Here is an 18,418-nt window from a genome sequence, read left to right on the forward strand (position 1 = left end):
GTAAATTTGTTTGAGTTCTTTGTAGGTTCTGGATATTAGCCCTTTGTCAGATGAGTAGATTACAAAAATTTTCTCCCATTCTGTAGGTTGCCTTTTCACTCTGATGGTAGTTTCTCTTGCTGTGCAGAAGCTCTTTAGTTTTTTAGATCCCATTTGTCAATTTTGGCTTTTGTTGTCATTGCTTGTGGTGTTTGAGACATGAAGTCCTTGCCCATGCCTATGTCCTGAATGGTATTACCTAGGTTTTCTTCTAGGGTTTTTATGGTTTTAAGTCTAACATTTAAGTCTCTAGTCCATCTTGAATTAATTTTTGTATAAGTTGTAAGGAAGGCATCCAGTTTCAGCTTTCTACATATGGCTAGCCAGTTTTCCCAGCCCCATTTATTAAATAGGGAATCCTTTCCCCATTTCTTGTTTTTGTCAGGTTTGTCAAAGATCAGATGGTTGTAGATGTGTGGTATTATTTCTGAGGATTCTGTTCCATTGGTCTATATCCATAGTAGCATATTTAAGTGAGAGGGGATGGGAAGAAAGAAATCATGTGTCTGTATTTAATATTGTAAAATAAGGTTCTGTTTTTAGATCTCATCTCATTTCTTCTTTGTTTTACAAATGAGTAGATGAGAAGTGTAGCTATTATCTACAGTACTGTAGCTATCTAAGGCAAATAAAGTGGGCATTTCTAAATAGCACAGCATTTAAATTAGTAACTGCTCCAGAAATAGTGTCAGAGAGACCTATTAAATAAGTCTGAAACTATAAAGTGTCTAAGATGTTGCCCTACCTGCATACTGAAAGGTAGCCTGCCATAGGCTAACTTTGACACCTTTGTCAGGGTACAGACTGTGTTTCACCTCCCCACTGATCTATCTACATGGCAAGTGCCAGCTACTGCATGTGCGTGGGTTGCACCACAGGAGAGGTACTCCAAAATTATGAAACTCTGAGCTTGTATAGGAGCTATGGGCGCATCTGCTCATCCTCTCCTCTGGAGAGAGAAAGAGAGGAGAGAAAAAAAGTAGAACAATTGGCCATGCAGGGACCTTATCTTTTACTATGGAACTTACGCAGACTCCCTTGAGGAAAGAAAAGAAGGCCTATATCCTGGAATGTAAGCAGTTGACTCCTTGGGAGATAAGAAAGGAGTCTCTAGGCTTTTTTTAACCCTTTGAATTGGAGAAAATGGCTCTGGGGAAGTGAAGATACTCTCTGTCTGTTTAGCACTTTAGTTTCTGTTACTCAGAAGGCCCTGGATGTGTAGGAACACCAGAAATTTAAGGGAGGATTATCTTCCAACAAAACCCAAGGTGTCTGGAAGGGACACACAGGGTCTACTAAACTTGCTAGTATTTTGTTGATGATTTTTGCATCTGTATTAATAATGAATAATAATAATATCTTTTATAGATAATTTTTTTTCTGGTTCAAGATCACTGTCCAAGATTGCATATTGCATTAATTTATCATGTCCGTTTAGTTTCCTTTAATTTAGAACAGTTCTTTGACCTTATTTTGTCTTTCTGGATTTGACTTTGACATTTTTCAAAGAGCATATATCAATTATTTTGTAAAATGACTCCCAATTTGAGTTTGTCTGAAGTTCCTTCATTATTAAGCCCTATTGGTTTTGTAACAATAATAAAACAGACGTGATGTTATGTCGTAGTACTTCACACCAGGTAGTAAATGTTACTGGATTTGTCCAGCATTGCTGACATTCATTTTTATCACTTGTTAAAGGTTGTTTCCTCTAAGTTTCTCCATATAAAGTTATTATTTTCCCCTTTGTTTCTAATAAGGGAGGAGATACTTTTGTGACTAAATATATAGTGCCCCTCATCAAACTTTTACCCATTCATTTTAGCATCTTTTGATGATTTTCTAACTTCATCATTTCCTTCATCCCACTATACATATGGACTAGCTTCCTCTCTCCTATTTATTAATTTATATCTCTGTGGACTTTGATAATTTACATCTCTGTGGATATCTTGAAAGTGTTACAGTCTATCACTATACTATTTACTTTGAAAAGAATATTGACCCAAATTTGACCAGTGGAAGCCCCTTCAAGCTAGCTTCTGGTTTTTACCATTTTGCACAATAGGATCTTCTAAGATCTAATTTTGTACCTTCCACTTCTCAGACTTGGAGTTAACTGTTTCTGTAAACAAACCTCGTCCCTTTAGTAGGGAATGGTTTTATAAACTCTTTAGAAACAGTGAATCTGTTTTATTTTTGATTGATTGAGATTGAGCCTTCCTCTGTCACCTAGGCTAGAGTGTAGTGGTATGATCATAGCTCACTGCTGCCTCAAACTCCTGAGCTTCAAGCCACTTCCCATCTCAGCCTCCCAAGTGTCTGGCACTACAGGCATGTGCCACTGTGTCCAGGTTTTTTTTTTTTTTTTTTAATTTATTCTAGAGAGGGGGTCTCCTTTTGTTGCCCACGCTAGTCTCAAACTCCTGGCCTCAAGTGACCTTCCAGCCTAGGCCTCCCAAAGTGCTGGGATTAAAGGCATGAGCCACATACCGGGCCTGTTTTATTTTTAAATGAATATTTTTAACCAAATTTTTTTCCCAAAAATATTATTCAGGAAAATGAAAGGGATGATGAGATTTTAGAATTTTCAGACTTTTATCCAAGAACAAATATAATTTTCAGCAGTCCCTTTCCACTAGAAGATTTCCTTCTGTACCTGTAATATTTAGACTGCTTGCTTCAAGGTGCTCTGAGGTGTCACAGGAATTGCTGTTACGAGGTTAGGAGTAGGGAGAAGTGTGCTATTTGGAAGTGAGAAAAGAGATGTGGATTTCTCTCAGATGTACTTTGGTTGCTTTAATCTTTTTTTTTTTTTTTTTTTAATATGTTGAGCTGCTACAAGAGTTTGTTGGAAGAACAAATTCCACAGCTTAAAAAAATTTTTTAGCTGCTTCCTTACAGCATTAGTTTTTCATAATTTACATAAAGATCAGTAATTTCTGTTCTGTGGTGATACTTAGTAGACATATTTCACATATGGAGTATCAGTTTCATTTTTGTTGCAGAAATGGATTTGGTCATCTACTTTGTCATGTGTGCATTGGACCAAGCAAATCAGCAGTTTTCCTTTTTGGTCCTAAAATCCCAGCTTGAACACTGATTGTCTATACTGAGTGAATACTGATTGGGTGTACTATATGGTTTCAAACATAGTATCTTTTAGTCATTGAACAACTGTGATTCCTCCATTTTCTCAAATCAGTTATAAAGTAAATTATTTGCATATATAATAAGACAGACCTGTAACTGAAAATGCTGCCCCAACTCTACAAACCAGCACTGAGCTTGAAAGCTTTTTTTTTGACAGCTTTTCCACCTTCAGTTTTATTATTTTTTCTCACTAATTGTGAACTCCTTGCATATAAAAATTCTCACAATTCATACTATATTCACTATACAGACCAAAACTTGCACACCTCAGTTTGTTGGTTTGGCTAAATGCTTTTTATGTAAAAACCCATAACAAAATCAAGTTTTCAATTTAAATGCTTTTAATATAAATAACAGTTATGAGTGTATCAAAAACTTACCATAAAATATGATATAAAGAAGATATACTCTATATATATGTATATGTATCTTAAATTCATATCATGGTGTAAATATTGTCTTTATAATTTGAATCATTGCCAAAAATAATGTTGAGTTATATTACTTACTTAAAAGTTAAAATGGATAATATTCTAATTTTTTCCTAAATTTTAGGTTATATTTATTAAATAATATTTTTAACATCTTCTGATCATATCCCTAGTAATTTTATTTTATTAAAAAAGTATTTCAAAGATGGTATTTAATAGATCATCATTATGCTGATTTTGTCATTAAATTTTCTAGAGCATCGTCAAGTTCACCTAGTCCAACTTATTTACAGATGAGAAAATTAAGCCAAATACTATGCCCAAAGTGAGATATGCTTATGCTTTGGAATTGAGACTAGAACCTTGGCTTCTTCACTTCCATTTCAAAGTTTTTTCCCACCACACAACTGACATCTTCATTTAACCACTTAATGCCCTAAAGAGAGAAAACAATTCAGAGAATATGTTTATAAATTCCAATTGGAACAAAAGAAAAAAAAGGAAAGAATAATTTTAAAAATTCCAACTAGAAAATCTGAGGCCTAAGGAAATTTTCAATAGTGTGGGTGAAAGATTTGTAGTTTCATAGTAATTTTAAGTTACTAAAATTTTTTTCAAGTTTCTAACTGGAGTTGATGTTCAAGTTCATATATTTTTAAAAATATCATATTAAACTGTATAATCAAGCTAAGAACACTTCAGACATGAAGCATTTATACATTTTTTAAAAAATTTCTTCAGCAAATTATCTTGCTTGAATGTATGCTTTTTAGTATTGAAGAAATATGAAGTACATAGAATTCATCTAGTGTCAAACCATGGAAAACCATCATTCATGAAAAACAGCATTGAGAACTGGTGATGTTTAGTTCAAGAAAGAGAAAGTCGTACTGGAGATCTGATAGCAGTTTCCAAATATTTGAAGAATTGTTATATGTAGAAAGAAGTGCAGTTTTGTTTTCCTCTTGCCACAGAGAGATCAGTATTGGTCTTGGTGCCAGTGAGTGGGAAGTTTAACAAATAAATCTGGGGTGAATGTTAGAAAAACTTCTGTAAAACAACTAAACCTTGTCCTACCAAATGGATCACACTTCCATGTGCTAGGCTTCTTCCTATACTTTGTAATTACTGTTTGTTCTTCCCACAGCACCCTTGTAAGGCAGATACTGTTATATCCATCTTACAGATAAAAATTGAAGTGCAGGTGAACTTGCCCAAGTTTGCCTACTATATAAATGCTGAGCTATGATTTGAACATAGGTCTGCTTGATTCTTAAACACTGCTGATATTCAGCACAAGTCTATATGTTATGTAGATTAGTCTGGCATCAGGTAAGAATTTGGTAAGTTAGTCTAGATTGCTAACCAATTTTTCTAAAACAAAAAATTGATTTTTATTAAATTTGTATAAGTAATTATGAGCAAGTAAAATTAATATGTATGATTATGTTTATTTTCTTTTGTGTGTTATAAATACCAAATAAAAATTATAACATAGTCTATGTTCAAGAAAATGTTAAGATATAAAATACACATTTGTAGCATTATAGTATTAAGTTATTTATGTTTATTAATATAAGTTGCAAAAATGAATTCATATCTCAGATTAATTGAATGCATATTAAGAATGTATAGAAAATTTATTCCAGCATCAGTTGGATAACATAAATTATATTACCTCCAAAAAATACATATGCTTAAGAAAACATTGTTTTAATTAGAGAAAAAATTTACAGTAAAGGAGAAATGCATTCAAAACATTTACTGTTTTAAAATTTTATGCTTAATGAACTATACTTTTTGTTCTATTTTCTGGGGTCCTAGTATTTCAGAGACGGCTGAAATATGTCTTATGTTTCTAAATATATTGTATAATGTCTCGCTATATTGGTGAATTGATTGCGAGATAATATTTTTTATAGTTGACTTAGAAATATGACTATTTGTATTTTTGCTGTCGTGGTACATAATGAACACTTAGTCATCTGATTTTTTAAATTATACTTTTTAATAACAGATATCTTTTAGATTTTAGGAGATGTAAAGTATTATTGATTTCTTTTAATAAAATATAGCAATTAAAGCTCTCCACAACTGAAACATAAAAGCTGATGAATATTAAGATGATTTTTAAGTGAAATTGATAAGGAATGTTTCATATTCAGAGTAGTATTCTATATATAATTCAGTAATAATAACCTGAATCTATTTATCACTTAAAAGCTTGGGTTTCTTGAGAAGAGCTGCATGAGAGTCCTGAACTGGCTCCGAACTGCCAAGTGTAGATCTAATTACATAGCTTGGAGCTGTGGAAACACATCTCTCTATTATGGATTACTTTCCTTGGCTTATTTACATAACTTCATGAATGAAGACTAGTCATTGAATTATACAGTCTTATATAGCTAGGGCAGCATAAATTAACCCTATTTGAGGTAGTTTATATTTTCATAGTGTATCTAATAAATGTTTAGCTATGTCTTTAAAGAAAAAACATGCAATTTAGTAATTTTATTGGTTGCCAAGAATACCTAATAATAAGTGCTGGTTGTTGAATGCGAATTGATACACTCATGATTAATAGACAATTTTAACATTTATCATTTTAGCCCTATTTTTAGTAAATGATAGTTTTATTGATGTAATCCAAATGTAGTAGTGTCATTTTTTTTTACCTTTACCCAAAGTAAGGATGCTTTCTTTATTCCTGTTCAGTAGTACGTTACAGGTGGCCCTCCATATCTATGGGTTCTACATTTGTGGATTAAACAACTTCACATGGAAAATATTTGAGGAAAAAAAGAGTGGTTGCATCTGTACTGGACACGTAGAATTTTTTTCTTGTCATTATCCCCTAAACAATACAGTATAATAACAATTTACAAAGCATTTATGTTGTATTAGATATTATCAAGACATGATATAAAGTATACAGAAGGATGTGCATAGGGTATGTAAGGGTATAAGCATTTGGTGTCCACAGGGGGTCCTGAAACCAGTGTCCCATGGATACCAAGGGAAGACTGTATTTTGGTTAATACATTTGATTAATTTTTAATGTAGGTAGCTTAGATTTAGAAACCAATTTTGACCTCAAAGTCCGGAATTTTTTCTTATAAGCTAATCTTCAGAATAGCTTATAAGTCATTTCTTTTTTAAATCACAAATTTTACAACTTCCAATAGCACTAAAATATGCATACACGTATTTCTACAACAGTATCAAAAGACTTAGCAGCAACTTTCATTTATTAAATATCAATGAGAGGTTTGCTGTTAAATTTAAATAAAACTATCCATGAAAATTATTTAGTTGAGTAATTGGAAGTTTGCTTGTTACCTCATATTTTAATAAAGTTGTGAATGAAAAGTATTAACTCAGCCTACTTAGCTATTGTAATTTATAAACTTTTAATTGCAAATCTCTGCTGAAAAATGAATGGTCTTTGTGAAAGCTGACCATTTTTAACACTGTAATTTCAGCAATATTTATTGAGCATCCACTGATTGGATGATAGCAGGAAGGGTGGTATGTAGACCTCAAAATTAGCAAAATGTAAGCTCTGCCGTCAGGCAGCATTCAAGGAAGAGCTATAACTTGATGGAAAGAAAGTAGGCTTTGAAATGTCAAATCTGAGATGAACCCCTATTCTGCTTCTGAATGACTGGCAAGTTATTAAAATGCTCTGAGCTTTAGTTTTCTCTTCTGTAAAATACTAATACAATTACCTATCTCGCTATGTGGTTAACGGTAAGATAACATGTGTATTGTACCTAGTAATGGGACTAGCACATGGTATGACACAATAAATGGTATCTTTTATGATTAGTCCTAACACTAGGGTGACCTGTGTAAGCTTATGATTACACAAGGTGCAAGTATGAACAAAGTGTGATGGGAGTGATTACTTTTCCCTGGCGAGATTGGAGAAGGATCACTAGAACTGGGCTTTGCAGGTTTATAGAATTGACACAAATGCAGTCAGCAGGAGGACTAAGTGAAAAACATGGCTAACGTCCTAGAAATACACAAATGCATGGGGGTTTTAAACAACAGGAAAGGTTCAGAGAGATAACACCCAAAGGGCCAATAATGAAGAACTTTAGAGTGTTATGACCTTTAAAATCAAATACTTTGTCATCTTTGAGAGGGAGGATCCTAATTAATTTCTGGATTATTGTATTTATTGATTTTTGATTACTTCCGTCTATAGTTGTTCATGTAATGAATGGTGGCTTCTGTGTTCATGATCTTCCTAGACTCCAATCCTTCACCATATAATTAGATATAAGCTCCAGAAGTACAGGGACCAGTGCTAGGTGAGCCCATTATATGTCCGCAGTGCCTGTCAAGTAATTGTTGGATAATCACAGACTAGCAGAGGAATTAAGTCAAGCACAAAAATAGTTAAAAATAAAAGATAGGCAGTGATAAATACTTAAGTGAGAGGCATCTGAATTATTTGGATGCCCAAAAGGATAAGGCATCACAGCACTTGTATCTGGAAGCAGCCAGGAAGAACTACTTAATCATAGTGGTAATGTTCATCTCTTCCATGTATGTATGAGAGTTTCTTTTTTATTTCTTAAATGAAATTTTATGAAAAATGTATAAACTTTTCAGGTAATTCAGTAGCCACAAAACTATGTTTTAAAATGTTTAAGATTTTTTCATAAGATCTATCTCACATATTTATATTGTCACTGTACTCAGATATACATATCTAAATGCTTTCTTGCTCATCTTCATTTTTTATAAAAGAATCAAGAGCTCCTGTTTATAATTCCACCACTTTAAAATTATCAATTACAATTCCAAGATTGTCTTTAGGTTTTTTCCATGGTTTGTGTACTTTTTAAAAATATTTCTTCAAGCCACATTTTTTGAACATGTGATATGTATTCCTTTATTAAAATCAATATTGTTTTAACCATGATGGCCTTTCTCTGTTAAGTTTAAAATACTTCTCTAACATAAAAATAATTTTTCAGGTATTTCTTTTAGTAGTATCAGGTTTTTTTTGTTGTTTTTTTTTTTTTTCCTGAGCCTTGAAATGAATGATTTACTTTATCATTTTTTATGAGGTTATGTTTTACCTTTTCAGGTGGTATTATTTTTGTCCACATGTCCATTTCTATAAAAAGTCTGTATTGACCACCACATGCATTTGCTGTCTTCTCTGTAACTTTGAACATATGGATACTTTCCCCTTGAACTGCTGTTGATTTCTTCTGCTAGGTCATGTCTCTTTTTTCTTCCTAAAGCTTTTCCAGGTAAACTAAAATATAAATTCGCCTCTTACACCACAGGTTTCATCATCACCCTTTTAAGTGCATTGTTAAATGAGTGCATTGTTTAAGTGTTTTTTTTTTTTTTTAGGCTTTTTACCATAAAACCCATAGCAGTAAAATAACCATAGCAAATATACTATCTTATTATGAATAAATTATTATAGCCTCATTGTTACCAATTATTTCTCGTGTTCAAAATAATTTATATATTTAATTATAAAAACTATTTAGCCAGGTGTGGTGGTGTGCACCTGTAGTCCCAGCTGCTTAGGAGGCTGAGGCAGGAGAATCACTTGAACCTGGGAGGCGGAGGTTGCAGTGGGCTGATATCGCACCACTGAACTCCAGCCTGGCGACAGAGCAAGACTCCATCTCAAAAAAAAAAAAAAAAAAGAAAAGAAAAGAGGGTTTGATTCAAGATTTCACATTAAATATTCCTACTGATTTTTTTATTCCTAGTTCATCTTTCACAACCTCCTTACAAAGGTTGCTAAACGGGAAGTGTTTTAAATTGTTTTGTATAGTGTTAAATACACATACACACATGCACATATGCATATAAGTGAGTAGAAAATAGGTGCATGGTGGTCAGTGTATAACAGTTGCATACTGGTCCGTTTAATCTTTTAGGCAAGATTAATTTTGTTTATGTTTATTCCCCTAATGTGTTAATATTTACCAGCTGTGACACAGGTTCTCAAAGTTCCTGGACAAGAATATTAGCATCTTTGAACTCCTTAGAAATGCAGTTTCGTGGCTTGCCCCAGACCTATATAGTCAGGAAGGGGATTGGGGGCAAGAGCAACAATCTGTGTTTTTAACAAGCTTACCAGGTGATTTTGAAGCTTTCTAAAATTTTAGAACTACCATTTTACTAAACACAGTGTTTTCCCTTACATTAATCCTTTGATTCTTATAGTAATCCTGTGATAGATTGTAACTCTTTTTGTATGTTCTGGGGGAAATAAGAATTGAAGAGGTTAAATAATTTATTCTAACTCACACTGATATTTAGCAGTACTCCAAGGAAGAATTTTCAAATCTTTTTCAAATAATATGTCCATCTTTCCTTTGAATACATCCTAAAACAGTATGTGTTACTTAAGCATTCCAGTTTTTTGAATCATTATTTTCTGAGCTTTTACTCCTTTATTAATTTTAATCTGTATCTCATGTGAAGAACACTTTCTTTGACAGATCAACTAACAGGACCAGAACTCAAATTTACTTACTTTTTTTCCCCAAGTACAGGCATGGTTCCATCATATATTTTAAAAATAAATGGCTTTTGCAGTTTATGACCACATTCTGCCTACTTTTGTTTCTATGTGAACTTTTCCATAATAAAAGTAAAACAATAGGAAAAATGCCTTTTGAAACTAAAAATAAGTATATAAAATACTTTTAAATGCATAACCTAAAAACTCAAATAAAAGTATTAACAGTTTCATAAAACAATCTAAATTTGCCATCATTATTGACTTTATCTTACTATTCTGTTCTTATTTTAATGACACACACCAATTTAACTGCTGCTCAGTTACCAAAAAGTGTTTCTAATATTAATTTGGAGTTATGTCTGTCCAATGAAACAATGCTGTCCTATTACTTGTAATTTTCATATGAGTCTATTTAAGTTAATTAACCAAATTAGAAAACCATAAAATCAGATGTGTTTATAGAGACCCAAAACCTTGTAATGACTTCGGTTGGAGCTTCAACACATGAAATTTTTAATTTTAAAAAAAAGTTTATTTTACTTAACACTGACATGATGGATGCTTTAATAAAAAGAAATTGTTACTTTAAGTTGTAACTAATATTTCTCTTGGCTGCAGTAGAAAATAATTTGCAAAATGAAAAGTTGACAAGTAAGACTGAAATAATTACTGAAGATTTAGGTCATATTTTATTTTCCCTTATGTTCTCCATATCTGCTAATTCAACAAGATTTACATAATGTGGCATTTGAATTATGGAGAATGGAAATCTGGTAGCATTATAAAACTCTGGCCCATCTGGGAAATAATGTTGGTGCTATATTAGTTATATAAAATACCTTAAAATTTCCTGATATTTCATATGTATAGGTAAATAAAGGTGTTATTAGGGGGATTCTTAAAACATCTTTGTAATCGTGGTTTTATTTTACCTTTTAATACTCTTTCAGCTTCAGAGGGGAAAATTAAGTTGGTAGTAATTATTAACCAATTTCATACAGTAGTGCTGTGGTCATTTCAGTAGTTGTTAATAATTCAATTTCTAGATCCCTCCCTTAGATTTCCTTACTCAGCTGGCTTTAAAGGAGGACCCAGAAATCTATTTTAATAAGCAGCAGCAGTGATTCGGATGTAGTAGTCCCTAGGTCTCACTGTGAGAAACTTTAGAAGAGAATGTACTCCTTCAAGCTAACACACTAAAAATAACAAAATTAAATACTCCAAATACTACTGTAGCCTCCTTTATGCAACTTTAACCTTGGAATGATAGGAATGATTATCAGAGAATTTTCTCCCCATAACAGTAATGTACGCATTTAGATCTTTGAAACATAGTTATCATAGTATCCCTGGTGCTTGCTGTACTAAGCGCTTGGTACAGTATTTGGCACATCGTAGGAACTGCATAAATATCTTGGGATGGATGAATGAAGAAAGCCAAGTAGCTCCATGTTTAGGGTTCCCACATTATCCTCACGTTATCTTCTCTTTGGTTCAGCTGCCTAAGTTATGTGTACAATTTTATCTTTCTCCTTAAATTATACAGGTTTTTCATAGAAGAGACCACATCTTGTCTATTTTCATCTCTATTTTTAACTCTTTTTTACACATACATGCCTACTAAATACTTATCAAGTAAAAAATATTTTGTGATTATTTAGTTCAGCATGCTAGAGTCTCATCTCCATGACGACAGGGGCTTTGTCTCTCGTTTTCATGGTAGTTTTATCAGAACTTGCTAGCTAACGCATGTTCAGAAGCATATGAATGAATGAATGACGAATGAATTAACAAAATAAGAAGTAACTTCATTTTAATTCCAGTTTTCTTAAAATTAATTTGGGGGTTAACGAGGTTTTCTGGGTGGTAAAATTTATTTTTATAGAAGAGAAAAAAAAATCTGCCTTGCTCTTTAAGAAGAAACTTACAATGGAATGTCCCTACCATTTGTAAGAGATAGAATGATAGAATTTGACAGATTCTGAAACTGATGAATCTTCAGCAGGACAGAATTTTCTATCTTAGCATTAAATAGTGTATATCAGTCATTATGAAAATATCACAATTTGAACCTGTGTGGCAGTTCGTAATATCCTATGAAGTAAAGATGTTTACCCATGAAAGCCTAGTGAGCCTATCAAAAATCAAGAGATTTGTTTTCCTTAGTTGAAAAATAAGGAAAACAGAATGTCCCAGTACCTGCAAAACTTTCTGAAATAAATTCTATTAGTGTATTCTTTTTAAAATATTCTTTTTTTCTTTTTTTTTTGTTTTTTTTTTTTTTTTTAGACAGCTCTGTTGCCAGGCTGGAGTGCAGTGGCGTCATCCTGGCTCACTGCACCCTCCTCCTCCCGGGTTCAAGTGATTCTCCTGCCTCAGCCTCCTGAGTAGCTGAGAATACAGGCACGCACCACCATGCCCAGCTAATTTTTGTATTTTTAGTAGAGATGGGGTTTTACCATGTTGGCCACGACGGTCTCAATCTCTTGACCTTGTGATCCACCCGCCTTGGCCTCCCAAAGTGCTGGGATTACAGGTGTGTGAGCTGCCATGCCCAGCCTTAAAATAGTCTTATTATCATATTTCTTTTCAAAACATATTAGTATCAGTAAATAAGTTGAAGCTCTGATAAAGTATGAAATATCAAGGTTTATGCCTTTGGTAACTGTAATTAGCTGATTAAATTTCTCCTGATGACTTGCAGTGCTTTTTGTTTTTCTGTAAACATTTTGGGTTTTTTTTGTTTTGTTTCATTTTGAGGAACTTCTTATCTTCTCCAAATTATCTGTTCTCCTTTACTTTGAATGTACCTAAAATAATATTAGTTATGTAAGCATTCCAGTTTCTTGAATGATTGTTATCTGAGATTTTACTGTGAATTTTAATAAGCATCTTATATGTGGAACACTTACCTTGACAAGTTTGTAGACATAAGGTTATTATGGCTTAAATATAGAGATACCTCTATGGAGGTATAGATACCTTTGTGTCACCCTGTCTCCTTTCTGGTCAAATCCCAGACCTCATTTTGCTTTTCATTTTTGTTAGCCCTCAAAATGATCCTTTGTTTTACTTAGGTCAGCTCACATGAACATATCAATTCCCTGACTAGATACAGTCTTTGAATATCCTCATAAATGTGTAGCCTGCAAAAAACATGAAAGTTTTAGCTTCCAGAAAAATGTAATTAACAGAGGAGTATAGGGGAGATATTGAGAAGGGGGGCAAAGATTAGAACCTCCAAGTTGCTTGAGGCCTAAGCAGAATACTTTAGTGATTCCAGAGATTTAGATATGTGAGTTTAGTTGAAAGCAGGGGCTAGGGAAACGTTTCTTTAAGTCATTTACTGCACCCACACTTAATATCTTCAGATTGTATATTCCAGATTGTTAACAGTGTTAAAGTTGTGTAAAGTTGCTTTTATTCACACCAGATAAAATTGAAAAAGAGCAGTAGTCTATATGAAAAAAATAATTTTTATCACACTAATGGCTCTTTGGGAATGCTGGGGTTGAGCTGATTGTGATGGAAGGTAGAGGTCAAAGAAGAAACTTACAGAGGAAAGAAGGCAGGTACTGACAAGCAGCAAAGGCAAGCTGCTAAACACTCCCTAATTCTCTTCAGTTGTATTCACACCGTGCCTAGTGACTGTCCCTGAAGATGCATTTTTTTCCCCACTTCTCCTTGACACAGCATTCAGACACACACCTTCTCTGTAATTCAGATATCCTCAGTCACTTCATGAATAATTCCACAGGAAGGCTTGCCGCACAGAGAATTGCAGGTACTTCAATAGAAGCATTTTTATCTCCAGCAGTCCCCTAACCTTTGTATTTTAAGTGATTGTTCTTAGACATGATTTTGTCCAAGGAAGAGTTTTCTTTATTGTCTTCAATTTCTTGAAACATCTTTATGGAATTGGAAATTTCACTGAATGTAGTAATCTTCCAGTGAGAAAACTCTCAAATATTTTTTTATGCTGTCTCTATAATGTGACTATGATAATAAATTATGTATTCAAAAGAGAAACATACAAATTAAACTCCAAATTTTATAGACTCCACAAACATCTATCAACTTGTAAGCTAAATTTTATTTAACTTGCCTTTTTCCTTTATACACTTTGTTCTAAAATAAGGATATGTTGGAGAATTCGTAAATTTGTGATTTTGTTTTGAGAAATTAATAGTTGTTTATATGGAATGATATCCAGGCTACTATTAAGCTATAATTTAATTAATTGGAATAGTAAATAAACAGCTTTTCTTCTTTTCAGGTGATGGTGTTTGTACATGCTCGAAATGCCACTGTAAGAACAGCTATGTCTCTAATAGAAAGAGCAAAAAATTGTGGCCATATTCCCTTCTTTTTTCCTACCCAAGGACATGACTATGTACTTGCAGAAAAACAGGTAAGAAACAAAGAGGACAAGAACTAAAGCAGGTAACATGCCACATATTCCAGGTATTTTATATGTGAAAAATCCACAGTCTCAAATTCCAAGAAGTTAATTTTACAGATTTATGATGTTATAATCTTGACTTTTTTCTTGACTTAATGATCTTTTATTAAAAGGTTTCACTGTATGACATAACACTTATTATTCCTTTCTATATGGTTATAATTGAAGTGTTTACTCCTGCTCTTTAAAATATAGTTAAAATATAAAATGCAGTTAAATTCCATATCCTATGTTAACATCTAATGGGTTTATTATTGTACTTCTAAATAATTAATACTTTTTAAAAATTTCTCAGTTTTGATTTCTAAGGTTAATATTGACAGATATAACCTAAATAAGTAAGGCTTTTTTTTTTTTTTTTAAGCAATGTGAAGGAATTCTGAGCCAAAAAGTTTGTAAACAGCTGCCTTGTTATTCAATGTACATATGCTCAAAGGACAAAAAGGTCTTGGGATCACCTGCATCCTTGTTAAAAAGGGAGACCTTTAGGCCCCAACCCAAACTCACCAAACCAGAATCCTCCTGGTAATTTGAGTATTGGTAGTATCTTAAGCTTTATATCAGATTTTATTTTATTTAACTATATCAGGTAATTATTTAGATCAAGATCAAGACACCTTTGGGCCACAGGTGTCCACCTGTTTTATAATTAAAGTTTTATCAGAACATAAACATACCAGTTTCTTTATTGTCTGACTTTTTTTGCATACCGGAGAAGAATAGAGTTGTTGTGATAGCTACTATAAATTACTTTCTGTTTCTTTGCAGAAAAAGTATGCTGACTCCTGCTTTAAAGCTGTGAAAATAAATTATGAAATAAAAAAAATCTGTTGACATAAAATGATAACTTTAAATTTTTCATATATATATAAAAATGTAAGATTTAACTGATTGATTACCGAACAGCTGCTAGCTGCCAGACATTGTGCTATGCCCTTTTATATTTATTATCCAAGTAAAATATATTTAATTGCAACTGTACTATAAATTTCACCATTTTATATTGATATTTTAAATTCTATATTAAGCTGATGTCAGTTGTTTTGAAAATCAAGACTCTCAGTTTAGAAATACAAAATTTATTCATTTTCTATATTTTTTTACTTTTGTTACATAACATTTATTGTACAGATTGTACAGCTTTGTGTCCTTCCAATTATTTATTAATCATGAATTTATAGAGAGTCTTTGAAAAGTCAAGTTGGTATTCATAAGTCTTGTTTCATTTCTTTGGAAATATGAAACAACTGTATGCTGTTTAAAAACCAAACCTTGAGAGCCATCTTGTGGATTTCTGGTTTCTTTATCCATCTCAATTCAGAGAACCATTGCTAATTTAAATAATGCAGGTTTATTATTTAATTGTTGTTATTGTAATGCTTAACATTTATTAAGTGGTCACTAGTGTCGGGCGTTGTTTTTATTACTGTATATAACTCATTCAATCCTTATAACCTATGATATTGCTGGTATTATCCCTTGATATGGTATATGTGTGAATCAAATATAGTATGAAATACTCTAGAGCATATTACAATAATTTATATGGAGACATTTTCAAATGATGTTTATTTAAGGCAATGTTACCAAGCACAAGTTCACAGATCACTGTGCTGGAAGAAAAATAACAGAGAAATGGAAAGTTTTGATACAATTGGGTAGATTTGAAAATCCCTAGTCATTTTTATCATAGCTTTTTTATATTTTTATTGTACTTGATTTTTATCCTGATCCAACTATTATTGAACTTTTTTTTTTCAAGAAGAATGAATTGCACACGCATTTATTAAGAACATTATCCTATTCACCATTATATTCCCAGACTTTCATAGAGTATTTGTCTGATAGTAGGTATCCCAGAATTACTTTTTTTCTTAGCTTTTATTCCTCCGAGACTGACATTATAATAGATGTTTCACTTTAATTTTCTCATCTGACCTGCACCATTGTGCTGTCCTTTAAGATTCTTATTCCCATTTTACAGATAAGGAAACAAAAACTGAGAAAGTAAATAATTTTCACAGAGAATCTCATATTAAATAGTGAAGCCGTGATTTGAGACAGTCTGACTTCAAAGTCCACCATTTTCACTATACTGTGTCCTGTTTGTTCCAAAGCAAACAGATCACATCCAATCTGGGACTTTCTGAAGACCTTAGGGCATGGAGTCTTTTTTTTTTTTTTTTTTTAAATAAAATAGAAGAACATTTCCATTTCTTCAACCTAACTATATCCCTCACTTCTCCTAAAGAGAGATTTTAAAGAGTGAAACCCTCCACAGTGCATATTGTACCAAAAGATAAGGTCATCTTTCTCAATATTTTCTCAAAGCTCTAGAATTTAAGATTATTTGTCTAGTGCTAGTGGTACCTTCCTTCGTATTTCTTGAAGTGCCTTTGAACTTAAATGGTATTAACATTCTAGCAATTTCAAGGGAGCTATTATCATGGTGGGAGACATTTCCCATGTTTTTGAAAAATGGGAAATTAAGAACCTAAAACATTAAAATTTAATTAGAAGGTAAATTTAATTAAAATTTAAATAAATGGTAAATTTCTGTGTACGATGGTACACAGAAATTTAGCCTCATGCCTCCTGTTATATGACTTAATCCCTACCCATGCCACAGTGATGCTTTACCCCAAGTGTTTAATGTAATCACCTCAATTCCTGACTTACTAAGATCTTTAAAAGCACTTCTTTACAGTTTCATTTAACACAATATATTTTTTATTTGTATAAATAACAAAACTCCATTAAGAAAATCCTCCTTTTCTGCGTATGTATTTGTGTGTACGCACATGTGCATGTAATAAGTCTCTTTCTATGCCTTAGCTGCAACTGAAATGATTCTTTTCTCTCTGTAAGTAATAGTTACACCTCAGGACTTCTCATATAATTTTCACCTTTAATATCAAAGTCACCCCCAGGGGAAAAACTACCTATATTTCCAGATTTGTCCACTGAAACAAGAATGTAGGGAAAGGAAAGGAAAGTCTCCCAAGAGTAGTTTAACCTTCAGAAATGGAGCTTGGGGATCTCCCAGGACACAGGAATATCTCAGGATGTACAAATGATGCCCAAACCAACAGAACACATTCACAAAAAGGTCTGGTTGTGATTTTACCTGTAGAAGGTTTATGGCCTTGAACATCTAAACATATCTGAAATGTACTTTCTCTTCTATCAAATGGAATAATAATGGAGTAAATAATACCTAGTCTAGTTATTTACTATGAGAAACAGAATGATGTATGAAATTATTTTGGAAACTGAACAATGATAAGACTTTACCTATCATAGAAATTTATTTTTAGAAAATATATATATACTAATAACTAAATTTCAAAATGGCAAAAGGATAATAGTGACCACTTACTACTTTTATACTCTCCCCCACAAAGATTGTGTCTTAAGAAACCACTGTTTTCTATAAAATAGAACATACCTCAAGGAATAGCAGCAGTGTATGTTTATAAAAGTAAGTATATAATTAAAGATGCATATATTTTAGTTATTAAGCCATTGTTTTCCACTGTGATTTTAATTTTATGTTAAATGAATCCTTCAGTTAGAATTTTCAGATTCTGTTTTACTTGAAATCTCAGTCAAATCAATTTTTTCCATTAGGGACAAATTTTTAACAGGCTTTAACTGTTCTCATTCTGGATTGAGTATTCCCACCCATCCCTTTACCGTATATTTCTGATTTATGACCCTGATGCGAGTTCAGTATTTTTACATATATCAGTGATGTTAAGAGTTTGTCTTTTAGGTAGAATTTCTATCACGTAATAAGCCTTGTGTCTGTAGTCATTGAAA

The 18,418-nt window shown here is 32.5% G+C and overlaps 1 protein-coding gene across 1 annotated transcript in view; it reads left to right on the forward strand.

The window, feature by feature from the left end:
- Window positions 1–18,418, forward strand: part of ASCC3 (activating signal cointegrator 1 complex subunit 3) — a 367,201-nt gene that overhangs the window by 167,552 nt on the left and 181,231 nt on the right. Inside the window, exon 13 of the mRNA XM_011956428.1 lies at window positions 14,411–14,545. Within this exon, the coding sequence (XP_011811818.1) occupies window positions 14,411–14,545 (135 nt within the window). The remainder of the gene's footprint in view (window positions 1–14,410; window positions 14,546–18,418) is intronic.

The sequence above is a fragment of the Colobus angolensis genome, unplaced genomic scaffold, assembly GCF_000951035.1.
Source record: "Colobus angolensis palliatus isolate OR3802 unplaced genomic scaffold, Cang.pa_1.0 Scaffold418, whole genome shotgun sequence".
NCBI lineage: Eukaryota > Metazoa > Chordata > Mammalia > Primates > Cercopithecidae > Colobus > Colobus angolensis.